We start from the raw sequence: 26,951 nt of genomic DNA, 5'->3' as shown, positions 1-26,951 counted from the left end.
CCTCAAAGGAAGCAAGAGAAAATGAAAGTTCCGTGACCTAAAAATACAATCAACAGATGGACAGCCAAGACAGAGACCATGGAGTAAACTTGGAGAGAGAAATTGCTTAGCTAAGCAAGAAAGATCTGGTTCTAGGTGGGCTTAGATCTTCAGGACTTCAATGGAGCATGGACCCATCAGCTCACTTCCCAGTTCTGCTCTTTGTTTTCACTGTCTATACCACCAAGGTTTTTGTTTAAAAAAAGAAAAACAAACACCAGCATCACCTTCACTCCCCACCCCCATTTAGAAAAACAGTCCTGGAGTGGTGCTACAGGATAAGCATAGGATCACAAGGTTAGTTTGAATCACAAAGTAGGTGGTTCAAAACCATCAACTGCACCTTGGAAACCCTTTACAGGGTTGTTATGGGTCAGTACTGGTTGAAAGGCACTTAACAACATTTAGAAAAACATTTGCATAGAAGTCGCACTATCCCGCAATTCCAAAACAACTACATTCTGAACAAGAATCTTTTATTCTATCTTTGAAAAAAAAGTTGGCCCTTTTTCTTCCACCTTCATCTTTTATCACCTTGTCACTCCCTTGAAAACCTTTGGCAGAAGGGGATCAAGGTGAGTCCCTAGCTCTCTTTAAAAGGCAAAAGAGTTCATCTTTAGTTCTGACAAAGAAAGAAAAACAGTAACGGAAAAGGCAGGTTGCCTGCCCAAAAGAGATTATCTGAAAACGGTCTTCCACTTCCACAAAGAAAGCAGTCCTTAGGAAAATGCATCTTTTACCTCTGCCTCTGTCTGCTTCTCTCACTCTTCCTCTCTCCTTCCCTCAGCCTCCCCCAAAAGGCACCGCACATATTTGGCAAGATTAAGGTGTCACCTCTCATATTACAAGGCATGCTAATGGTACGCAAAAACAGACCCACCAGCTCAGGACAAAACCCCCACGAGTTGAGAAACAATGCAAACTCCCCTTGCGATTGCCTAGGTCTTGGCAAAGCAAGACCGCCAGCCAGTGCAAAGCGTCTGTGGAACAAATCGGGTCTTAAACTCACTATTGCCTTTTTTTTTCTTCTTCTGATTTCTCAAATTTAAGTTTACTACCCCTTTTGCCTCCTCCCTGCCCAATGCCGGTGACCTAGGACAGATCAGTCCCACAGTTTTTTAACCCGTCTCTCGCTGCAACAAGGATCTTTCCCTGAAATCTTCTGGCTCCCGGATGATTTTGGAGCCCTAAGAAAAGAGCCAGTGACTGGGGTTTAAGAGCCCCTACAACTCTGCTGGTGGAGCTGAACCGAAGGCCTGAATCCCTCTTTTGACAGCAGAAGGAAGGGGGGGGGGGGGGGAGGCGGGCCAGAGTCAGGGGGAGAAAACCAGAACCCCACAGTGCACGCCCAACCCCTGCATCTACGGTGCTGTACGTTGGGGTGGAAGGAGAAACTAGGCAGTCTAACCTGGGCGCGCTGAGGACCTCGATATTTTGGCGCGGGGAGAACCATTGAAAAGAGGACCCTGCCCTTCCGAGGGACCGCAGGAGGTGACGCCCTGGGTCTCGGTGGGCGCTTCTGGTCGTTTTCGATGTGGCAGTCCCCATCAACCAGGATAATGATGAGGCAGGTACAATCTATCTAGTAGCGGCTCCCAGACTCCCTGCCCCTTTCCACCTCCCCTCCTCTTCCTACCCTGCGGCCTCTGTGATTCGGGTTTGGCCTGATCTGGTAGTCACAGCTCTGGTGCTTCTCAGCGTTCGACAGTTCCAAGGCATTTGGATGTATTGAGCTTGGGCCCTGGCTGCTTAGTGGATGGAGTAGGCTGCTTATTAAGCACTTAGGACGGTAGAACCGGAGAGAAACGGGCTAGCCATCCCCTCCCCCAATCGCGTGGGATCAAAGGTCTTGGGTAGAGGTGGGTGAGGAGTGGCATCTTGAGATGGCAGGGAGCTAGAGGTGGGGGCTCCGAGGTGACATCCGCCACCTAAAGACCCTTTGCCGGGAGGCCAGAGTAGGGCAGGATCGTAGAACTCCGCTATCAGATTCTGGATTTCTCCCTTAAGTGATATTTCCCCTCACTTCTAACGATGGCAAATGGCGAAAACAAGATGACTTAATTGGGTAAATTTAGAGAGAAGGAGCTCTGAACAAGTGAGGTCTAACGGATAGCTAAAATTATCAGCTATTCTTTTGCAAAGTCCAACTTTGGAAAGAAAAGAGATTTTTGCCCCCTCCGCGGATCTTTTTTCTCTACTGAATCTACAGGGTGGGAAAGTGAGCCGATACTTTCGTGGCGCTAAGAAGAGGTTTGTTTGTCTGCTTATCTTTACTGCTTCCCGCGCTGTCTCCCTCGTGCAGACTGGTGGGTGCTGGGCGGGTGCTGAGCTACAGGGCCCGGACGGTCCTAATTTGGGAGGAAGGGGCTTTAAGAAGTTGGAGGCTCGGATCCATCCCACACACCCTCCACGGTCAGACACACACGCACACACACACAGCCGCCCCTCTCCCGACCCCTGAGCCCGTACCCCTCCTTCCCAGCCCCCTGGCCTCTCTGACCTGACCTCCCTCGACAGCCTGCTCAGCGCCCCCAGTCCGGGTCACCCGGAGCTGAGTGCTCGCTGGGGAGCGAGAGTCCTGGGGAGTGTTTGGTTGTGGGGTTGGGGGAGAAAGTGACGGGCAAGCAGGGTAGGGGGTGGGGAGAGATCTGAAGCAGGAAGGATCTGGAGTTTGGAGGAGGGGTTTACACTTCAAACTCTAGCCGTCAGAGGAGAGGGGCAAGAAAGGACCTTCTACTTTGCAAATAAATAAATTAAAATGCAAAAAAGTAAAGATACATTTTTAAATGACCACAGATACATTTTTCAAGAAAAAGAACAAGTAAGACGGAAGACACTAAAATGTAAAATACAGTGTAAAGTGGAATATTTCGTTTTCTCCTGGATTTCTTAAAAGGAAATGGGGGGAGAGGGTATAAAGAAATATTGCTGATTTGCAAATTTGCTTGTTATTTTTATTTATTTTTTAAAAGAGAGATTGGAAAAAAACGAGCCCGTGCCCCAACTGGCCCCCAGGTCTCAGTCCTGGGGCGCGGGCCGGGCGGGGGCTGGCGGTGCGGCGTGGAAGGGGTTAAGGCGCTGAGCGCAGAGCCATCTGGCCGGGTTGGCTGGTTATAACCGCGCAGATTATGTTCACGGGACTCAGAGTTGAAGGCTCCTCTCCCTACCGAACAGCTCCGCGCACAGCCCCTGCGACTGAGCCCGACCTGCAACTTTCTTCTTCTTCTTTTTTTTTTTTTCTTTCTTCCTTCCTTTCTCCCCTGCTGGGTGGTGGTGGCGGCGGCGGTGTGGTGGGGGACTTTGAATGACCGAGCTCTCGTCCACCTTTCTCTTCATGTCGACGTCCCTGGAAACAGTCACACGGATGCCATGGTTACTTCTGCCACGGTAAGGGGAGGCAGGCTCGGAGGGTAGGCAAGTTCGGGGTGGAAAGCCACGTGTGAGTTTTTTTTTTTCCAGGGGACTCGAGCAGCGGGCAGAAGAGCAGGGTCTGCCCCCAACTTCGCACCCCGCCCCACCCCCACCGCGCTGCACTCCCTCGCTTCCGCGGGTTTGTGTCTGCCCGAAGTTTGCACTGGGCTCTGCGGAGCCCGGGGCTTTACGACCCTCCTCCCTCAACACATTCACAAGGACACCTCTCCCCACCTCTCCGTCTTGTCCCTCGGCTGCGGGAGAATCGGCCCTCAATCTGGGAAAGTGATGAGGTTTAAAGGACCTGGATTCGAAATGGGGTGGAGGCAAAGGGAAATTGGGGCGACGGAAGGGCAGGAAAGAGATTCAACAGAACAGCTCCCCCAACCCTCGTCTGCTCCTTCGGAGAAGGCTCCCCACTCATCCCGTAACAAAAGGGGGTGGCCGACACAGTCCCAACTAGGTAGGAGCTTCCCGGGACGCGCTCCGCACCCCGCTTTGGTTGGCGTGGGCCCTCCACTCGCATTCCCTACTCCCCGAGCCCGGGCGTGGGATGGGGGAGGGGGCCCGGAGCCCGGGACCGGGAAGGTAGCTTCCCAGTTTGGGGAGTTGGGACTCCTTGTCCCGCGCTGCATACCTGCTCAGGAGTTCTCCACACTGTGAGAAAGCTTCCCTCAGAAAGGATCCCTAGACACCGCTGGTCTTGATCAACTCTTACCCCCGCAACTACTCTACCCTGGGTCTCTGTGCAGATGTTGGGACTCTGTGCGCTGTCTGCACATCTGGACACTGCTGGGGAGCGATGGGCTCTGGGACCCAAGCATTCCTGAGGATTGAGCTCTAGGTCTAGGAGCCAGTTCTAGGAACTTCGAGGTGTAGGAAGGCTGGGAAACCCGGGGACGGGCTGAACAGGTCCTAATGAAAGAGGACCCACAGCAGACTAAATTGCCTCTTAGCCCCAGAGTTGTGCTCAGTGTTGGATGCTCCTAATGAAATCTGGGACTCTTGGTAGTTGAAGACTAGGGAAAGGAGGTGCGGGCGGGGGAAGGGCACTCTGAGGATTGATTTGGACAGGAGTAGGTGGACTCCTGGCGTGGCGCTGTAGGATCAACACTGGACAAGGTCGTCCGCTCAAACCCACCAACTGCTCCTATATAGAGTCGCTATGAGTCTGAATCGACTCGAGGATACTTAACAACAACAAGGTGCGCTATGAGAAGGCGCCTTTTCCTTTTTGGAGTTTGGTTGCTACTTTCCTCTTGTGCACTTCAGATGCACGGAGCAGAGACCCTGGTGCGGAACCGGGTGAGGGCTGTGGACTAGAAAGGATCCTGTCATTGGATCCGTGGCTCAGGTGCGATTCAAGGTAGAGGAACCACTGAACAAGAATGTTTCGCCTCGACCTCTGGCGGCGGGCGGCAAGTTCAAGGCTTAAGTCTAAGCGACAGCACAGGACACAGCCTGTGCGCTGGGCTCAGTGCTGGAGAGCTCGGAAGTCTAAGCTTCTGTGGACTTGTTTATGTGTGTGAAGAGGGGCCGATGATAAGGAGGGGAGGAGAGAATAAAAAGGGGTGGATGTTGCTCCTGCAGTCTCATTACAGAATGCTGGGAGAGACCTGCTTTTTAATAAAGGTCAGCAAAACAGCAATGGAGAAAAACGTCTAAGCTGTTTACAGTACCTGGGAGGATGGGAGAAAGTTGTAACATAGAGGGAAATTTTCAATGGCTGCTCTTTCCAAAGAGGAAGAAATTCACCAGCATACCCGGCCTGAATTGTTGTTGCACAAAGAAAGTTGAGGGTAGAATTCAGGGGATCAAATCCAACTGCCTCCACTTGGGTTCAAGCACAGAGACTTGGAGTGGAGGAAAGTAAAACCAAGCAAGCTCCTGTGAGCTGAATTGGAGGAAAGTAGAAGGGTGGGTGTTTGCTATAGGTAGAGTGTGTGAGATTTTGTGTTGGTGTGGTTGTTGTTAATTGCAAGTGGAAACTGCTCTGGATGAATGGAGTCGGCTTTCCAGTGGAGGGAGATTGTGCTGCATTTGGTCAGCATGGGAGGGTTTTGGAAAGTCTCTGGGTGTGAGAGTGTGTGTGGAGGGGTGCAAAAGAGCAAGAGCTAATTTAAGCTCTGTGTGCACGCAAGTGTATGTTTCCAGGGCATCTGTGGGATGGGCATATGTGTGAGGAGCAGGAGAGGAGAGCATGTGGAAACATAGGTGTAGCTGATGGGAAATCTGTGCCTGAAAGAGTGTCAGAGCAATAGAGGTACAGTTTTGGAGACAGATGGCTCGCGCATGCCTGCACAGACACATGGAATGGATGTGATGTGGGAGGATGGCTGTGTGTGTGTGTGTGTGCATGTGTGTGTGTGTGAAAGAGAGAGAGAGAGAGAGAGAAAGGTGAACTTATATGGAAGGTTGGGTGCTTGAGGATTACCAAGGGGATGTGTGTGGGGCTGGGGAAAGATTTTCTCTGAGGAAAACAGTGTGAACTTTATGAATGTACACTGAGAAATTTGACTGGATGGCATTGAGGTGCGTGGGGGCTCAGACACTTTATGGAGAGAGCAAACAGTGCTAGGTTGGTGTTTGCCTTTTGTTTTATTTTGTTTTTTGTTTTTATCCCAGAGGAGGGAATTGGAGGAGGTGTACATTTAAGGGGAAAATGCCTTGTGTATTGGCACTGGGTAAAGAAGATGAAAGAATGTGTACTTAAGATTGGAGTGAGCACAAGAATATATTTTGCATGCTTCGTGGCAAGGATGCATGTTTATAATGTTGTATAATGGGTTTCATACTTAATAGGGGATTCACTGTCACCAATTAATATTGATTATTAATTAAAATTTATGGAATGCCTACTGGATGCTCAGCCCAATGCTAGTACTGAGGCATGGCACAGTGCCCTGGAAAAATTCCTTCTTAGGGCTCAGCTGACTTCTGCAATTTTGCCTGGAGGAAGGGAGTAGAGTTCCATGTTCACTGAGTTTTCTTCAAGGTCTGTAATTCAGTGTCTAGAGATGTTTGTGGATCTTGGGGGCCAAAGGGAAGATGCCTTGAGATATATCTGTGGTTTTGTAAAAAATGGAGGGACTTAAAAATAGGAATGATGTATGAATTGTGTGCTGAGGAGAGAGCTGGAGGGTGTTACTGTTTCTTGTAGGAGTGTGGGTTGGGATGGGGGTTGTTGCGTGCCAGGTCAGAATGCAAGACCCCTACACATTGGAAGATTGGGTTTCTGAGAATGTATAGTGCCTCCTTATCAACAGGAATGAAGACTGTGCTGCTGGAAAAGTAGAACTGGTAATCTAAGAAGATGCAGGTTGGATGTGTTCATGAATCTTCGTTGTTTTCTGATTTACTAATGAAAAGCTAGTACTGTATGTGAGCTCCCACGTGGGTTTGTGTGAGCTTTTGTGTGGGGGTGAGCTTGTATGCTGCAGGGCTGGAGTAAAATAACTGGGAGAAAGCTAGCTAGGAGGATAGGTAGGCATATTCTAGCTCTTGTGAGATGGTGTGGGGTGGGCGTATTTGCAGGAATTCTGTAAAAGGTTGAAAATCATCTTGAATGCTTAGATGGATAGCCCAATGAACAAGCTGTATATAAAAGAAGGGCTATAGGTTTGGGAAGCATTTGAAATTTCGTTTGGGGAGTGAAGGGAAATTACAGGTACACCCTGAGGTTATACTGACATGACAGGATCAGGTCAGGACTAAGTGTATACATGCACCTGCTTGGACCAGATGATAGGAAACTCCATCTTATCAGGCTCTGTAGCCATGTGAGGGTGTTTGTTTGGAAAGATTGTATTTGACTCATGGCATTTCTTAATTCACAAAAGTATAGTTGAGCCATCTTGACGCTCCACCTCATTTTTTTTAGGAGGAATTCATTTCTTTATTTAAGAGCTAGACCTAGAGATATTGATGATGTTGTTGTTGTTAAGTGCTGTCGAGTCATTTCCAACCCATAGCGACCCTGTATAGGGTTTCCAAGGAGTGGCTAGTGATCTTAAACCGCAGATCTTGTGGTTCACTTGGCTTTGCAGTCTGACACGTTAGCCCACAGTGCTATACCAGGAAATAGTTGATGGCTAGTGTTAATAAGAACTTTCCAAGTAGGGATGTGACCATTGGTTGGCAAACTTGATGGTGGATGCTTTTTAGGACAATGTGGTGGTATGAAAAACTCTAGATGGGGCAAAACTTAGATTCTAGTTCAGTTCTCACACTTCAGAGCAGTGAGACGTTGGGAAGTTTTCTAATCTCTGTGACCCTCAATTTCTCTGTACAATGGCATTGTGTATAATGACTCCTTGAGGAGAAAAAGTACACTCCTCTTTTCCTCCAATTGAAGCTTGTTGGGTTTTGGAGCACAAAGCTCTACTAGGAGGTGAAGTTGAATTGAATGCATGTGCTAGTGCATATCTAAATTGTTGTAACAATGAGATCTGCACCTCTATCCCTTTACTGTGAAATCTGATAAAATTGTCTTGAAGTCCATAAGTTACTGTGTAAATGGAACTTTGTATAACTGTCTCAGTTTACACATCCATCAAATGGAGGTAGCCAAATGTAGATGGTACTTAACAACAACAACAAAAATATAGATTATAGGTGATAGAAATCTGTATCCATAAAATCTATGAACTACTCATGAAAAGGGTGCTCCAAAAGTAAGTATTATTTTATATCAGAGACATACATTTTCCTATTGTTTCCTATTATATAAGGAGTCCTGGTGGGGTGCTGGGCCACAAGGCTGATTTGAACCAGAAGTCAGCAGTTCAAATCTCACAAGCCACTCCTCAAAAACCCTATACAGTGTCACTATGAGTTGGAACCAACTTGATGGCACATAACAACAACAATAACAATAAGAATGTACGGTAAGCACTGGGCTTCTAATCCCTAAAATTAGTAGTTCAAAACCACCAGCCTCTCTTCAGAAAAAAAAGATTAGGATTTCTGCCCTCATAGGACTTCTGGTGTGGTGCTATGGATCAGCACTGGACTGCGAACCTCAAAGTCAGCAGTTCAAAGATTTACAGCCTCAGAATTGACTTGTTGGCACTGGTGGGTTTGAGCTGCAAGATTGGCAGCTCAAGCTCACCAGACACTCCTCAGAAACCCTATACAGGGTCTCTGTGAGTTGGAACCAAGTTGACAGCACTTAACAACAACAAGGCAGACCACAACAGGATCAATAGTTTCAATCCGTCAGCCACTCTGTAGGAGAAAAAGGAGGTTTTCTGCTCCTGTAAAGATTTATAGCCTTGACCCCTTTTAGTTGGAAACAACTCCAGGCACTTAGTAACAACAGCATGCAGACCACCAGGCCAAAATAAACGTGACTCTGAGAAGAGAGAAAATAATCGTTATCCTTCGTGAGGAGTAGAATCCAGCCTGTTACTATCCAGGCTTGGTTTTCTTCCCCAGCAAGAGCCTTCCTGGGAAGAGGGCATGGGCTTTGGATTTATAGAATGCTGTGTGTCCAGTTAAGCAAGTGGGTAGAGCCACTTTTCCCAGAGACAAAGACAGAGGCATAAAGGGGCAAATAACCCCACGGAAACTTCTTAGTCCTCCTAAAAGTTAATACTTGCTGTCAACTCCTGGCGGAGACTTGAGTTCAGTGTCCATAAATAGGCAGGAGCTAAGCTATTTCCATGAGGCACTAAACCAATTCTGTTGCTTTTTTTGGTGAGATTGGGCCAATTAAGTTGATTGGAAGAGGTCACTGCTGATGGGTCTCACATTTCCCAGGCAGGACAGGCCAGCAGAGTTTAATTACATAACGTTTCCCATCTCTGCAGGTCCTCTCCCAGATGTGTCAGATGTTCAGGCCTCTCCTCTTCCCCTCTGTGCAGTGGCTAATGGAGCAGGAGGCTTCTTCTTCAGCCTTCTGCAAACCTTTTCTTGAGTGTTTCAGTGCTGAACTAAAAGGAATGTAAATCCTTATGTTGGCTGAAAGCGAGAGAGTAGGTTCAAGTTGACATAGAAAAATCTTAAAAACCTACCAGCTGCTATGGTATTCATTAATGAGCCAGGCAATTCCTGGCATTGGAGATGTTGAACTAATTAATGCCCATTGTTAAGGTTTTCGATTTAGTTTTTATGTAAAATTGTGTTGGTTGAAGAAGAACCAAATCCTCAACAGCAGACAAGCCTGAGCCCCACGTGGTGTTGCTAATAAGACCCGTGGACGTACGTTGTTCATGGACAGGGGTATAGAGTGCGGGGACCTCACGAGGAATACATGCATGCTGCTGGGCACATGAGCACAGGTGCAGCCCTGAGTCGGCAGGAAGCATTTATAAAGCTTATGTTGTGCCACTGGACTCAGATGGAATTGTCATTGTGTTTCTTCTTGTGTTTGTCCTGTGTGTGCCCAGATAGGATAATCTGGCTATTTTACAGGTGGGCAAAAAAAAGAAAAAACAAAACAAATCTGTTGCCACTGAGTCAGCTCCAATTCAAGATGACCTCATGTGTGTTTGAGTAGAATTGCACTCACTTCATAAGGTTTTCAGTGGCTGGCTTTTTGGAAATAGATTGCCAACCACCTACCAAGGTGCTGCTGGATGAATTGGAACTCTCAACCTTTTCTTTAGTAGCTGAGTGCAAACTGTTTATGCCACACAAATGAAATGGCACAGGTGGACCAGAACATGGGGAAAGTTAGAGCAGCTTCTTGCAGATCATTTGTATATGAGGATGTGTGAGTATAAAAAGTATGAAACCAAAGTAAATAGCACCTTACCCTCCCTTGGACAGATCTCCAGGAAGGTTAAGGCTGGACCAGGAAGTCTTTGCAAAGTATTCACTTCAGAACCTGTGAGAGCACATGCAGATGTACCAAAATTTTGGAAGTTTTTTTTTTTTTTTTTTTTTTTTTTTTTTTTGTGTGTGTGTGTGTGTGTGTGTGTGTGAACAATTTCCCATAACTCAGCTACTCAGCCTTTCACTCTACTTAAAACTCTCAGAGGCTGGAGATTGTATGCAATCCCAAATAATTAAGATGTATTTATTGTTTGATTTCCCCATTATTAATGTGGTCCTTCTCCAGCAGTCTTAATTGGGATGACTGAAGGTTGACTGTGGCTCTGGGAAGCCTTTCGGGGAGACCTTCCTGACCTATACGCTTTAAGTGGAACAACAGATTTTTGAAGTGACATTTGGTGTGGTCTGTTGAGATGGCTCATTTTCTAGCAATATTTCTGAGGAAGACATTTTTTGATTCCCAAATCCTTGGTGGGTTTGCTCTGTCCGATAGTGAGTGGATTAAGGTTCTGAACTGTAGGAATAAAAGGTCACTTACTGATCTCAGAAGATCCCAGGCTAAGATGACCTTAAGCAGAAGAGGGAACGAAAAGCTTGAGGACTTGGAGATAGGAGAACAGGTCCAATAACTAGCTCTGAAAATAATGTGCTGTGGTTGTCTGACCTAGTTATTGTTTACAGGCCTTTATTCCCCATCTATAAATGAAGGGCTTGGATGAAAAGATCTTGAAGTCTTATGCCAGCTTCACCATTTTAAGATTCTAGAGTGGTGGTGGTTGTTATGTGCGTGGAGTCGGTTCTGACTCATAGCGACCCTGAACACGGTTTCTGAGGCTGTAAATCTTTATGGGAGCAGAAAGCCTCATCTTTCTCCCATGGAACAGCTAGTAGTTTCGAACTGCTGACCTTTCAGTTCGCAGCTTGATTCGTAACCACTACGCTGCCAGAGTTCCTTAGGATTCTAGCGTAGCCCTATTCTTATACTTGATCAGTGCTAATATGCTGTGCTCTGAAGGCATCTTGTTCTTGCTGTTATGTGCCATCGAGTCAATTCTGACCCATAGCGACCCTGTATAAGATTTCCAAGGAGCAACTGGTGAGCTTGAACCACCAACCTTGCAGTTCAAATGACTTTGCATCACATCCTTAATAAACGCATGGTTTTAACTTTGAGAAATGACTGAGCCAGAGGAGAAAGGCATGCAAATAATTTGTCATAGTGTTTCATTTTGGTCAAAAAATGCATAGGATGTTGTCTCAGCCTTAACAGTGTGTGCTGAGCTAAAAGGGGTTGTTGGGTTTGCCTTTCTGGTAGAACCATCAAGCTTCTGTGTGAATACCTTTCAGTGTCAGAGTTTCCGACTAAGATAAACACCCTCTGTTAAGAGGATAGGAGCCCCTGGTGGTGCAGTGGGTTAAGCATTGTGGGGCTAATTACAAGGTTGTCAGTTCAAACCCACCAGTTGCTCCAAGGGAGAAAGATGAGCCTGTATACTCCCATCAATATTTAACTCTTAGAAAACCCCTGGAGCAGTTCTACTCTGCTCTTCAGAGTCATTATAGGTTAGAATGGACTCAGTGTCAGTGGGTTGTTTGTTTTGGTTTTTAAGATGATGATGATGATGATGATGGTAGAGTGCCAAGCATTATTACTGCCTGGAATTATTTCAGTGCTCAAAATAATGACAATTACAGATGGAGAAGCTGAAGTTCTCTGACGTGTGAAGTAAGATACCATGGTCACACAGGCAGATGTTGATGAACTGGCTTTGCCTTCTGACGCCTGTGGTTTTTCCAAGTCTGCCACCACCTGCCAGTCATTCAGATTCTGTTTTCTGATGTCATCCAGATGGGAGCAGGTTTGATAGCCTTCTAAAAAGTCTGTCACTTCACAGGGTAACCTGCTTCACTGGAAGGTTCCTTTTAATGTGCAAGATAAATGTTTAGGTTTTTTAGCCACCTGCTGGCAAGCATGTGTCAGATCTGTCTTAACTTCCAACCACCCTCCTCTTTAACTTCCCTGTCTGTTGACAAGGGAAGCTGCCCTTCTAGAATGGGGGCATTGATTTAAGCCACAATTGCCTCGTTGTAAACTCTATATAAGTAAGATTGGAGACAGACATCTGGTTTCGATCCACACGCCTACAAGAGGTGGTAGGTCTAGCATTCTTGAGTCTCAGGATGAGGTTTGCACAAAGTCAAAGTTAAAAAAGAATATGAGTGTAGAACATGAGGTCTGCCTTTTCAGAATCTGGAAAAATGGCATCCCCTGATAGGCGAAAGAATGCCTACAAATTGCCTTCCATTTAGACTGCTGACAAAGTTATGGTAGATCTTCTGCTGGGAAGTTAGGGATAGTGGTTGCTGATGAGGTCTGGAGTTCCCAGGGACTGTTTATTGAAGAACAGGGAGCTGTAGATTCCTTCAACCCTGGCGTTTGCCTGTTATGTGTCATTCTTTGGACAGTACCAGAAATCAGGAAGCCAAGGGGATTCTTGAGATGGATGCTGTCCTGTTTGAAGGGTGTGACTACCAGTCATTTTGATGACTTCGCCACCTCCAGATTGCCTTCAAGGTAACTCACCAGAGATCATGTTGCTCTGTTATTTAAAGGCATTTACAATGTGTGAGGAATCCTGGAGTGGCACTGTGGGTTAATGCGCCAGACTGCAAAGCCATTTGAACTTCAAGGTCGATGGTTCAAGCTCCCCAGCTGCTCCCCAGAAACCCTATATAGGGTCTCTATCTGTGGGTCAGAACCAACTTGACTGACTTGATGGCACTTAACAACAACAACAATGTGTGAATAAATGAATAAATGCAAAACACTGCCCTAAAGTCTGTTGCATGGTAGAGACTTAAAAAATAAGTGCTTATTTTAAATTTTTTTTTTTTACGAAAACCTTTTTTTTTTACGAAAAGTAGGATGGTACTTTTATCCTTACATAGACAATCGAGCTCTATGTTTTGTTTGTTTGTTTCTGATGACAGGCTGAACCCGTACTCACAGTGACCCCATGGACTAAGTAGAACTATTCTATAGAATTTCTAAGGCTGTAAATCTTTATAAAAGCCACCTGCCATCTTTCTTCTGCTGCATAGCTGGTGGCTTCTAACCGTTAGTCTTCCTGTTAGCAACCCTAGCAGTCAATTGCTTACCCACTGAGCAACGAGGGCTCCTTTTGATGACAACCTAGTCCCAGCAATTTATTACACCCCGCCCCCACCCCAAGTCCCAGCTTTTAAAATGTTCTTGGAACATTTAAAAATATTCTCCCCCTCTGGCTCCAAATTATTCCTCTGGGAATATATTTGGAGTTTTTAGTCTGGGATTAGTTCTATCCTGTGTCTAGCAGACCTACTCCTGATAGGTTATAGGGCCCGTCCTTTGCCTTCACGGGTCTGAGCAGAAAATTCGGTTCTGAAAACGTTCTGTCTTCCTAGCAAACATATTTCTTGATTAGGAAAGAGTCCAGCTCTCTGACACCCAGTTCCCTAACTTGGTCAGTTTGCCACTTTTCCCCCATACAAAGATTCAACCTAGCTGTACTACTCTGAGCCAATTACTTTCCCACCAGGGATCTGTTTCCTCTTCTGGAAAAAGAGGGAGGCAGGCTCACTAGAGGGTCAGTTGCCACAGTTCAGATTTTCTGAGATTCTGCTGATCTCTGAATTTCACTGTGACCCATGTCTGGGATTTCCAGGCATCTCTGCTGGACTCTTATATGCAGAAATGTGGAGGGATACAGGAGGAAATTAAGTTCTGGGATGCCAGATAAGTTATTGGACATATGGATAACTGCCTGTTTATAAAGTGCTGAAGAAACAAGCTTGCCAGATTTGTGGCAGATTTGGGAATGGAAGTTGGAAGTGTTGAGAGACGTTTATGTGGGATAAAATTGTCTGTGGGTAACTGAATTCAGTAAACTAAATCAGATAGATCCTGAACTATGAGCAAGGAGACCAAACTCCACTCCTCACTTGATCAGAGACTTAACTGTACAATTTTGGGGAGTTCTTGAGGCATGCCAGGTCTCACTTTTTTCATCTGATAAATGAGAGATAAAGGCTTAGAAGTCCTTTAAAGTTTTTCTGCCTCATGATTGAACTGCATGCATTAGGGCCTAGTAAGAAAATCTGAATGGATGGATGGATGGGTGGAGAAAAGAATACCCCCAAATGGCTTCAATGTAGAGAGAAATATCTTCAAAGAGAAATACGGTGGTAGAAAAATACATTTGTTCTTGAAATTGGGATGGCAGTAGAAGAGAGATTCTGTGTATCTGCTGTGTTTAGAATATTCTCCCCTCCTTACATGCTGATGAGCTTTAAATCATCCTTCACATCTTTCTTGACTTGTACCACCTCTGGAGTGCATCTCTGTATTACCCAGAGAGCCTGGGGCTCCCTCCCCATACTCCCTATGTTAGGCCATTTTAGCAGTCATGTTTCATTTGCATTTCTATAGTATCACAATAATAAAAGCCCCACAAGAAAGGAATCTGGTCTCTTTACTTGGTGACCCCCACAACACCTTGCAACAGTGTCTGCCACAAAAATGTTGGATCTAAGAGTGTATAACTGACCAGCGGGGGGACTCAGATGGCTCAGCAGTAACAGGACAGCCTCAGGATAGTAGGTCACAGAGGGGATGGTCTGTCCCAAGACTGAAGTTGTGAATGCTCATGCCAGCTTCCCAGAAAACACTATATTTGCTGTCCTTTGAGACCCTTCCACCCTGTATCTTGCCTGTGTAAGTCTGGGTAACAGGAGGACTGATGTCATGCTGCATAACCAGAGCAATCCCTTTCTTGAGCCCAGATAGCAGCTTAAGCCACATTTTTAAAGAGTATTTAGTAAGCATCCTCTTGGTGGTTGCAAAGTATCAGGTGTTGTGCTGAATGTCAGAGAAGAAGAGATGGTGTGGCTCTGGCCTCAGGGTCTATGAGGACGACAGCAGGCACAATCCATTTAAGGGTGAGACCATGTGAGTATGAGATGAATGTCAAGTTCCCAGTGGAAGGGCTGGTTTGGGTGAGATTGAGGACAAGGAGACCCATCTTGATTTAGGAGTTGGCTGGTTGGGTCTATGAAGAATGTCTTTTCTCTTACTGCATTCTCAAAGACAGGGCAATAGAGCATAAGCCCATTGTGATGCTGAGGCCTTACTTATTCCTGGGGAGACTTTTGGGAAGATGCATGTTGAACTAGTGTTAGGCTCAGTGGATTTATAGGTGTGCTCCCAGTATACCTTGGAGAGTTCTCTCTGCCAAGAGCATGTTGCAATCTGCACTTTGTGTGCCGTCAATTCTGTTTCAAGGCATAGTGGCCCTCTAGGAGAGAGCAGATCTTCCCCCATAGGATTCCTTAGATTCAAATCTTTATGGGAAAGACTGCCACATCTTTCTCCCAAACAGCGGCTGGTGGACGCCAACTGCTGATTTTCTCCTTAGCCAAGTGCTTTACCATTGTGTCACCAGGAATCCTTGCTGTTGTTGTTGGGTTAAGCCAGCTCACAGAAGCCCTGCATAGGGTTCGTGAGGAGTGGTTGGTGGATTTGAACCATCGACCTTGCTCCTAGCAATCCAGTGCTCATCCTATAGTGCCCTTGATGTTGTTAGGTGTTGTCAAGGTCAGGTCAAATTTTGACTCATGGTGACCTCATGTGCCTGAGTAGAACTTCACCATGGCATTTTCTAGGCTGTGTGGAGCTGCTGGATGGGTTTGAAACACCAGTCCTTCAGTTATCAGTTGAACTGCACTGCATCCCACAGTTCCCTGTAGTATCCACCAGGGAGATGCTCTAAGTGCGGCATCTCCCTCTTGTCCTCTCTGAACTGGGTGAATGTCTCTGTGGCCACTTCTGATGTAGTGACAGACTGCCATCTACTGTCGATTTATGTCCTCTGAGTCTGTCCTGCACAGTGAGCTAGCTTCTTGGCTTTTCTTTTTCCACATCCTGTTTTTAATTGATCCAGACACCAGAAGAAATAGACACTGGATTGTTTGTTAGTAATTTCTTTAGTGTTTGGAATGAGGAGTTAAAAAAAAAAAGTAACTCATCATTACATATTTTTCTTATCTGCTTAATGAAGGACTTATTTTCAGGGGGCCTCCGTGCTCTTATTGATTCTGACTAACCCCTGTGCTAATAATGTTACTTGTGTACCAGAGGTAGAAGGTAAGGCCTTACCTTCAAGAGAGACCCTGGATGGCTTAAACGTTAAGTACTTGGCAACTAACTGAAAGACTGGAGGTTTGAATCCACCTAAGGATGTCTGGGATAAAAAGTCTAGTGAAGTACTTCTGAAAAAGCAGTCACTGAAAATCTTAGGGAGCATGGTTGTACTCTCACACACATAAGGTTGCTATAAGTGGAACTGACTCATTGGTAACTGGTTTACTGGGTACCCTCAAGAGCTGTCTAGTTGGGAGTACAGGACAGATTTGCAGATAAGTAGACAACAGACTGTGGTAGCAGATGTTTGATGAATGGAAGGAAGTACGGCTGGTATAGAAGTTTAGATGATGGAGTCCTCTTTGTAGACTGAGGTGACAAGTATGGGCAGCATACCTAAGCTCTGGGGTGTCCTGAGACAGGTTCTAAACAGAGAGTCTGAAGCCAAGAAGGCCTGACATCCAGTTGTGGTTCTGTCACCAACCCTCCCAGTGACTGGGGCCTTCAGCTCCTCATCTCTCAAATGAGGCTGATGCTCAGGCACTGTTGTCTAAAGGCCCGGCCGTCCCTGACTCTGCATGAGATAGCTCAGTTGCATGAGAAGTGGGATGTGGCTTCTGGTCTCCAGCTAGTCAGGGAGCAACAGAGCTGGAGTCCAAGGAGCCCATTTGGATTCTGTACAGGGGTGGGCACCTTGATTCGTGGTCCTATCCTGACAGCCCTTCACACAACAGGAGAGAGGGGACTTCCCCAGAGGACTTTAAGGTGAGGTGTCACTTTGGCCATGTTACTTCTTTCCCTTGCCTTCCAAAAATACATCTACATGATACTTGAGTCCCAGATGGTTCCCCCAAAAGAACTTGCTTTCTCGTCTTAGTGTTCTTTATAGCTGAACGCTAAGATTGCTTCAGGTTGTTTTCATGAAGGGTTTCTGTTTTCTTTTACTTGATTTATTTTTTTGAGTATCTGAGAACTTTTGGTGTCTGCGAAGTAAAATAAGAAGAAAGTTGTTTTTTGTAACTCTCTCATTCTCTTTCTCTGTATTAGCACATAAATTTTAACCAATAAAATAAATCTCTGGTATGTTTGTTTCATGTTCTTGTCTTTTGACATCTGCGTGTGTGTTGGTGCAGGGGTGTGTACCTGTGTGCCCACATGTACACACAAGAAAGATATTTTAGATTGTGATCTTATTGGCAAGTCTCAGAAATCAAGTTGGATTTGGGTTGGGTTACTGGTAGAGAGACCTCAGCTCATCACTCGTATCCTCTGACTTTTCCCTTTTTCTTTTTGGCTGTTGCACAAATTAGGAATATCTCTTCTCACTCCCTCCTTCAGTGTTTACATCTCCTTTAGGGTCTGCTGTATAAAGTTACCATCTGTCTGCAGTGAGGCTCCTGAGTTCTTTGGGGGACCACTTGACAGAGGATAAAGCTAAGGAGAGAGTCATTAGAGAAGGTCAGGTCAGGTTTTGACTAAGAAAGAAAAAATGCTGTGGGTTGGAGAAGGATTCCGGTTGTTTATCATGTGTGTCATGTGTCTTTCTGGGGCATGATGATATCTGTGACTATTGTTCAGAGAGATATAATGAGCAGGGGCTGGGATAGAGATAGAAACCAACCAATGTGGAGGGAGGCAATCAATGCCCAGCAATATGTGCAGACTTCAACAACTCCAGCAAATACCTGGAGAATTTTATGATAGCTTGTGATGTAATTTTTTAATCAGAGGTCAAATTAGAAGGAAATGGGCGGGGGGCAGTGTGGGAAAATACTCCAAGGTAAGAAGAAACCAAAGGTGCTTAAGGAACAGAAATAAGTCCAGGGATGGTGGTGCACAGAGAGTAAGAGTGGGATAAGATCTGATCAAGTGGAGAGGTAAGCAAGACCCACCAGGGAGATTCCTCTTTATCCCAGGGTGATAGGGAGTGATTGAAGACTCAGGAAGAAAGAACAGTCAAGCTTTTGCTTTTAAATTCTGCCTTAAATATGAATGATGATTCTTAATAAATAGTTCTTTAATGAAAAGAAGAATGATTGGATAATTAAACTGATGAAAGAATGAATGGATTTAGTGAGCAAATGAATAAATAAAACACCTGGGAAGAATAAATAGCAAGCAGGATTTGCTTTCAGGTTTACTGTGAACAGTGCTGTCCCTGAAGGGGTTCTCCCAGCCTGGAAGGACATCATGGTACATTAGAGGGACTCTGAATCCTGGAAAAATTAGAATGAAAATAGTAACTCTACTAAGGAGCTCTAGTAGCATAGTGGTTAGGAGTCGGGCTGCTAACCTCAACGTCAGCAGTTGGAAACTACTGGAGGTTCTGCGGGAGGAAGATGAGGCTTTCAGCTCCTGTAAAGATTTACAGCCTTGGAAACCCTATACAGGGTCGCTATGAGTCGGAACCGACTTCACGGCACATCACCACCACCGCCAATGCTGAGCATTAAGCTCACTGGCAATGGGAGATCTCCTAACCTTTTTCCTACTGCTATTCATTTCCATCCTAATTTGATCTAATTGTTGATCAGAAAATTGCTTTGGGAGTTGCTTCCCAGAAAATCTGAAAACCTAACAATGATTTGCTTCAGAGGGGCTCTTCTTGTAGTGTAGACCTTTTCTTAGGCTCACAGTGATGTGGACAAATGCTAAGGTTTTGAGGACTTCTGAGAGCGGTCCAGGTTCCTGGGCAGCACAACTCTTCCCCATAAATTGATTCGGATGAATTAAAGTGTGTATGTGTGTTTCAGACTCTCCTGGTAATTACCAAATTCTATAGGATCGCTCTTGCCAGTAGCAGACCTTTATAGAGTTTCTTGCAAGACCAGTTGTTTAGCATATTTTTATTGCTACTAGGGTTTCAGTTCATACATGTATGGTTTAGTCCAAGCAAAACATGTTGAGACATGTCTCTGTGATTAGTGGATACTGTGAACAAGTTCTCTCAGTAGTACACTGGTATGTTGTTGTTTTTTGTTTTTTGGGGGGGAGAGGGGGCTGGTTTGAGAGCTGCCTTTATTGAGGACCGAGTCCAAGGGCATACTGCTGACTTCAGTCAAAGGCCACGCACTTGATCTTGAAGTTGCTGTCGTCCTCCAGGAAGTTGATGGGCTCCAGGTTGAGGCGGTTGGGGAACTTGAACATGTAGCCATCCAGTAGCTTGATGCTCAGGTCAGTCTGGTCGAAGGAAATGCACAGCTTTGAGACACTGCCAGACTGGAAGGGGAAAGTTTTCTCCTGCTGCTCAGCACCCCAGGTCCCACCATCCTTGCTGTTACACACTATGGTGTTGATGTCCCCATGGGCGCTGAAGTGGGGGTTGAAGTGCAGGCACAGGTTGTTGTTGCAGGCCCAGGTTCAGCATGAAGCTCTTGGCGTTGGGGGCTATCTCACCCCGACTCTCCAGGTTTGAGATTCAGGTTGTTGGCGACCAGACCACAGGCCATAGTTGATGGCAGTGGGTGATCCTGGGGTGGCTGCACTCACTGAAGATTCCACAAAGAGGAGAGATCAGTACATTTGTCTTTTGTCATGGTTGTTGTTGTTGTTAAGTACTGTCGAGTCAGTTCCAACCCATAGCAACCCTGTATAGGATTTCTGAGGAGCAGCTGGCGAGTTTGAACCACCGACCTTGCAGTTCAAACAGATTTGCAGTCTGGCACATTCACCCACAGCACCACATGAATGACACCTTAAAAAAAAAATAGTTCCCATTAAAAGGTGGCTTTTGAAGGGATCTACTGGGCCACTTAGGAATCCTGGTGTGGCGCTGTGGGTGAATGCGCCAGACTGCAAAGCCATTTGAACTGCAAGGTTGGCACTTCAAGTTCACCAGGTGCTCCTCGGAAACGCTATGCAGGGTCGCTATGGGTTGGAACCGACTCAATGGCACTTAACAACAACAACAACTGGGTCACTTCAACTCACAGCAGTGAGGTCAGTTCAGAAAGTTATGGCGACTGCTTTTTGGGATTCCCAAGGGACCATCTTGATACATTGTATTGGAGGACACAAGATGACCACAGGGACTATTATGAGAACATTTGCAGAAAATTGGAAATTGCATTGCTAGAGAAAAAGCCAGGAAAGTTATGCTGAGAAAATTTTTCTGTCACGACACGCACCTGCTCCTTCTTTGAGGGTAGCAAGTACTGTCCTAGAAAAATTTCATTGGGAAACCTTATCCCGTTCACCCTAAGCCCTCATCTTGCTCCTTCAGACTTCTGTTTGTTCCAAAAACTCAAAAGGCATTTAAATAGGACGCAATTTGAATTCCTTCAGGATGCCAAAAGTGACGTTTTAACGTGGTGTAAATCAGAAAGCACAGAATTCTTCAGGGAAGGTTTTGAGAGGTGAAATCATCCCCTTCAGAAATGTGCAGACCTAGGTGGTAGATATGCTGAGAAACAATGGCTTTTGTATTTTGATATTTCTTTAAAATAAAGGTGTCCATGATTATGGAGGACTACATTGTGGCTTACCCTTGTATAAGGAAATGTGTGTGAGAATGGCCCAAACAGACAACTGGAATGTGAGCCCATAATTTAGGACATGGGAACTCAAGAACTCATTTTGGTAAACCCAACATGAGCCAAGGAGAGAGAGCTTGAGTGTCATCCCAAAGGTCTTTGCTTAACATGTTCTAGCTAATGCTTCACCTGCACTTTGGATCTTTTGACTTGAACTAAGAATGGTTGCTCAGGGTGGAATGTCTAGGGGAGAGACCCAGGCATCTGTCTTTTTTAAAGTTCTTCATGTGATTTCAATGTGTAGCCAAGGTTGAGAACCACTGGCTTAGACTATTGAGCCATGCTGTCCCCTTACTTGCATCTCTGCAGCTTTGTGCAGCATCCGAGTCTGATCCTTGGTTCAACTGTGGGAGCTCTTCATTTAGTTCATGATGCTCAGATATTTGGGCTGAGACTTCTTTCTCTCTGACCCACCCAGCATCTGTCTCTGAAACTGGAGATCTGGAGGGCAGATCACAGGTTTTCAGAGGAAACCACAGTGACCCGCTATTCCCCATCTACTGGAGGGAACGTGGAGGGGAAATGGTGGGGAGCAGAGAAGAGAAAATAGAACAGTATTCCTAAGGCATTATTAACAGGTATGTTTCTAAGTGTCATCTCATTTAGTTTCCCAACAACTCCCAGGGGAAGATATTATTATATTAGCCTTGATTGAGTGCATAGTTTTCATAAGACATTCCAAATGTAAAGTGGTTTCTGGTCTCTGATTCTCTGATTGATAAGAATCCTTATACTAGTTCTTCCTGGTATTTGCATACCAGTCAGATGCCTTCTTTTAGGGTTAGCTGTGGACTGTTGTTGTTAAGTGCCTTGGAGTCATTCTGATTCTTAAGAACACTGTATAGGGTTTCCAAGAGTAGCAGCTGGTGAGTTTGAAATGCTGACCTCACAGTTCAAACCAACCTTGAGGTGGAGTGCTTATCCTTTGGAGCCACACCAGGATTCCCTAGCTATGGATTGTTGTTGTTAAGCGCTGTTGAGTCAGTTCTGACCCATAGTGACCCTGTACAGGGTTTCCAAGGAGCAGCTGGTGAGCTTGAAACACCAACCTTGCAATTCAAATGGCTTTGCAGTCTGGTGCATTAACCCACAGTGCCACACTAGGATTCCAATTAGGGCTCCTTAATTCTGGAAGTGATGGCTCAATGGGATAGGAAAGAAAACACCTCTCTTTCCTCCCTGTTCCTTAAGATCTAGTCCTGGACACTGGTCTGCCATGCATCCCCACTGAGGAAATGCTGTAACTAACAGGTCTCTATGTAAAGTAAGCAGTTGTTCTATTCCTTGCCAGTTTCCTATTAAGAAGGCAGGGCTTGGAGGTAGTAGGGGGAAGACTAAGAGCTGGGGGCTAGAAAGTAAGATCTTAAAAAGTTAAATAAGGTCTGAAAACGTTGGATCTCCAACCATTATATATTCCCAAATTGTAAACTAGACCATGTGGAATCGTCCCTGGGTTTCTCATTTATAGCCTTTGCAAAAGATATTACCATGTATGTTGTCAAACTTGCTGGAGCCGGATGTCTAATATGAATTGCTAAGTGCATGCTTCTTGGGATTCTCTAAACTTGTAAGTGACATAAGTGTAGGTTAGGGGCCCCAATGTGGGTAGAAGGAGCCAGGCTGGAGTATGTGGAGACTGGGTTGGTAATCGAGAGAGAAGGTGGCATATCCGTGAATAGCAGCAGTGGGCAGTGAGACTGAGGACAGGCATAGTTCTGTATGAAGGGATGAATTGCACACATCACAAATAGAGGCAAGCGCTGCAGCAGAAGCAGAATACTACAGGGCTCTCTCTTCATAGAGATGGAACTGAAATCATTCTTAGGTTCCCAAAGCTCTCCCCATCTCCCAGCTCCAAACACAAACAGTCACCATCAGCAGTAACTATATATTTTTTCAATCTAAGTATAATAAAAGGAGCTCTGGTAGCATAGTGGTTACGAGTTGGGCTGCGAACCTCAAGGTCAGCAGTTTGAAACTACCAGCTGTTCCGCGGGAGAAAGATGAGGCTTTCTGCTCCCGTAAAGATTTACAGCCTCAGAAACCCTATTCAGGGTCGCAACCAACTCGACGGCACTTAGCAACAACAACAACAACAACAACAAAGTATAGTAATGTTTTCAGCTGTAGGGAGGGTTGAAAGATGAGCAGAAACATTTATTTCTGGATCCGAGAAAATGATTTTGTTTTCCAACATATTTGTTGTTAAGTGCTGTCATGTAGTGACCCCGTCTAGGCTTTCTAAGGAGTTGCTGGTGGGTTTGAACCACTGACCTTGTGGTTAGAAGTCCAGTGCTTATCCTATACAGCACCACACCAGGACTCCTTATATCTATTGGCAGTTGTGCACCATCAAATTGGTTCTGACTCATAGCGATCCTGTATAAGGTTTCTCAAGCTGTAAATCTTTATGGGAGCTTTTTGGGCTGAGACTTCTTTCTCCTACAGACTTCAAACTCCTATAAGGTGGGTTTGAACTGCTGACCTTTTGATTAGCAGCCCAAGGTGTAACCAACTACGCCACTAGGACTCCCTCATATATGCTTATTGTTTTTGCTAGTTGTCGTCAAGTTGGTTCTGCCTCATAGCGATCCTGTCTGTGTAGGGTTTCCCAGGAGCAGCTGGTGGGTTTGAACTGCCAACCTTGCAGTTCAAACCAACCTTGCAGCCCAGTGCATTATCCCATAGCACTACACAAGGGTTCCTATACATGTTTATAAGGAACCACAAAACCAAACTGAAACAACAACAAACAAAAAATCAAACCTGTTGCTGTCCAGTTGATTCATACTCATTGTGATATGAAAGGACAAAATAAAACTGCCCCATTTGTGGAGCTGTAGGATAAGCATTGGACTGCTAAACACAGGTTGGAAGTTCCAGCCCACCGGTCGCTCCTTGGAAACTCTATACAGGGTTGTTGAGTTGGAACCAACTTGACTGCACTTAACAACCTAGAGTTCCCAAAACCGTAAATCTTTCCGGTAGCAGACTGCCCCATATTTCTTCCTTGAAGTGCTTGGTGGGTTCGAATCACCAACCTTTTTTTTTTAAATACTTTATTGTGGATTATGTGATAGTTTACATGGGAGGACATCAGCTTCACATTGATCCCATCGTATATTGTTTCCTTGCCATGGTTACAATCCCTTCCATGCATCATCCATCAACCAAAGGGTATACCCTGCAAACCTGCCCCCTGGTTGTCCGCATATAGCACCTCTCTCTCTCTGGGTCCAAAGTCTCCAGCCACTCCATCTCCCCACATCATCATCTCTGCCTCCATCCCTGGCATCACTGCTTCTCTGGGTAAGGTTCCATTCTCTGCTCTTCTACTTTGATGGTCCCACGGACTTGCTCCTAGACTGCAAGGTTAATCACGCTCCTCTCTTTGCCCCAAAATGTCTACCTTTACATTCCCAGCCCTTACAATCAGTCCTGATAACAATTATTCACTATTGTATCGCAAGAGACCTATCCGCATCTCCTTTCATCAGCCCTGTCTAGGCAGAATGGATACTACTCAGTGGAGATTCTACCTTGCTCCACGCCCTCTGGATCTTGGTTCCCTCTTGAAAGCTTGTAAGCCAGTCACTTCTTGCTTCTGTAGACCCCCCTTTCTGGGTAGCCAATGTCCAAGTTGCCCATCCCTGTCCTCTCCGTGTGCGGAGGGGTGGGAATGATCCTGCTGTGAAGATTTATTCACTCTTTTGAGCTACTACATCCATAGGTGTAGGTCAAGTTCATCAAATTGTATCAGATTACTCTTTTTTCCCTCTTCTTTCTTCTTCTGGTTGAGCTCTGATCATCCAGCCATTGAAGCCAGGTCAAGTGGGTATTATCTGTAAGTGTGAGTGTACTTATGCATGTGCCCGCTCTTCTCATCAGCTGGACACTTCACTCTCCACTCTAGTCCTCTGTGGCTATGTCGCTGACTCTGGGTCCAAGAGCCCCCTAGATTTGGCACACTGCTGGCCAACCAGGTCACCACCCAGGTTCACAGGAGTCTATTGAACATTGTAGGGCTTAGCTCGTAGCTTCATTGCTGTTTTTCCCTCACTTCCCCTTATCAGTGATGAATCTGGTAACCAATCAGAGCATGCATTCCCATTGAGCCTTAGTTTTAGATGGGGGTTTGCCCTGAGGGGAATCCGACCACTTGCCTTGATGTCTCCTGGGCGAGCCACTTGTTTGTTCTTGTAGTAATTAGTCACCTGCCTCTATTGTTTTGTATTTTTCCTGTCAAGTCTTTCTTTCAGGAAGTATCTTCTATTTTTCTGGCCACTCCAGGCTGGTCTGCTTGTCCTTTCAAGTGGATATTTCCTCAGAAGATTCCGGATGCTATTCAGGATTCCACCTATGGCCTTGCCAAATCTCTAACCTTTTGATTAGCACTTTTGATAAGCAGCTGATTGCTTAACTACTCAGCCACCAAGACTCCTTTAAAGAATCACAAAGGAAGTCGAAAGTTAACTACAGCCTAGTATCGAGGAACACTAAATACACTGACTACATAAGGAGTTAAAAGAGGCCCTTCAAAGTGAATAGAAGTCTGCAGTTCAAGCTCATCAGCTGCTCTGCTTGAGAAGATGAAGCTTTCTGCTCCTTCAAAGATTTACAGCCTCAGAAACAACAATATGATTATATAAAAGAGTTTAAGGAGAAAACATCCTTCAGACTATTTCTGCCTTTGAGCTCATGGTGAAGGAATCCAAATCTCATTGCAATGAACTAGATAAAAAACTAACAATTGATCAGGAAAGCCCAGGTTCTATTTCCACTTCTGTCAGTCAGTTTCTTCTTTCATAAACTGGGGTAATAAACCCTACCGCACAGTTACTATGAGGTTCCACAGGAGATAATGCATAGAAAAATGTTTTGCAAACTCTAAATTACTTTACAGATTTATGTTATGATGTAAACTGGTACATTCTTATGCCAATAGTATGTTATTCTGTTTGGAAGATGAGTCTCCTCCAAGTCAGGCTGGGGAAATGCTCCCTTACAAGGCACTGCAGGACCTAAACCAAACCAACTGTTGTCCACTGATTTTGATTCATGGTGACCACCTGGGTGTCGGAGTAGACCTGGGCTCCGTGGGGTTTTCAATGGCTGATTTTCAGAAGTAGATCTTTAGGCACTGTCTTCTGAGTTATCTCTGGGTGGACTCAAACGTCCATCCTTTTGGTTAGTGGTTAAGAACATGAACTGTCTGCACCACCCAGGGACTCCATTGCAGTACTTGCTGTTGTTGGCTGTCACCAAGTTGTCTTCAACTTGTAGCAACCCCATGTGACAGAGTAGAGCTACCCCAAAGGATTTTCTTGGCTGTAATCTTCACAGAGCCCTGGTGTGGCCCTGCAGGTTAATAGTTAGACTGCAAGGTCAAATGGAATCACAAGGTCAGCAGTTCCAGCTCACTAGCTGCTCCTCAGAAACCCTATACAGGATTGCTATGAGTCGGAACCAACTCAACAGTATCAGTCTTCAGGGAAGCAGATCACCAGTGCTCCCAAAACTTTGAGGGTTTGGGGAGGAACCTTAAGAAATATGAAGAAATTGCTACATTTGTTTTGAAAGAGAAGCAATGTATTTTTTTAAGTAAGATTTAATGTGGTTTCAGCTGTTTAGGTCCCCATTCTACAATTTTGACACAAGTTGTTCAGTGACATTGATTACATTCCTCACAATGGGTCAACATTTTCATTCTTTCTATTTCATTGTTCCATTTCCATTAATTTAGTTTTCCTGCTTCTTAAAATTTTCATTTTTGTTTTAAAGTTACTGTTGACAATTTGGTCTCAAAATTGGTGATTTTTGTAAGTGGAGGATAGGCGATTTTTGGTGATAATAATTATTTTTTGAGTAATTTATATCTATTAATAATGTATATGACTCTCATTGGACTATGAGACCAGGGACTTGCCATGTGTGTCACATAATTGTGGGCCGGAGTCGTAGGGTGGCCAGGACATTTGAGTTTATTTTAGTGTGGGGTGCCCATCATTTCTGTG

At 45.3% G+C, this 26,951-nt stretch overlaps 1 protein-coding gene and 1 pseudogene across 1 annotated transcript in view; one reads left to right on the top strand and one right to left on the bottom strand.

Annotated features, from left to right (window-relative positions):
• Nucleotides 1-3,189: 3,189 nt before the first annotated feature.
• Nucleotides 3,190-26,951, top strand: part of NTF3 (neurotrophin 3) — a 90,138-nt gene continuing 66,376 nt past the window's right edge. Inside the window, exon 1 of the mRNA XM_006862669.1 lies at nt 3,190-3,426. Within this exon, the coding sequence (XP_006862731.1) occupies nt 3,409-3,426 (18 nt within the window). The 5' untranslated portion in view covers nt 3,190-3,408. The remainder of the gene's footprint in view (nt 3,427-26,951) is intronic.
• Nucleotides 19,460-19,854, bottom strand: LOC102832105 (annotated as a pseudogene).

The sequence above is a fragment of the Chrysochloris asiatica genome, unplaced genomic scaffold (assembly GCF_000296735.1).
Source record: "Chrysochloris asiatica unplaced genomic scaffold, ChrAsi1.0 scaffold00050, whole genome shotgun sequence".
In the NCBI taxonomy this organism is placed as follows: domain Eukaryota; kingdom Metazoa; phylum Chordata; class Mammalia; order Afrosoricida; family Chrysochloridae; genus Chrysochloris; species Chrysochloris asiatica.
The sequence above is the reverse complement of the archived record's forward strand: the minus strand, read 5'-3'. Positions and strand labels throughout refer to the sequence as shown.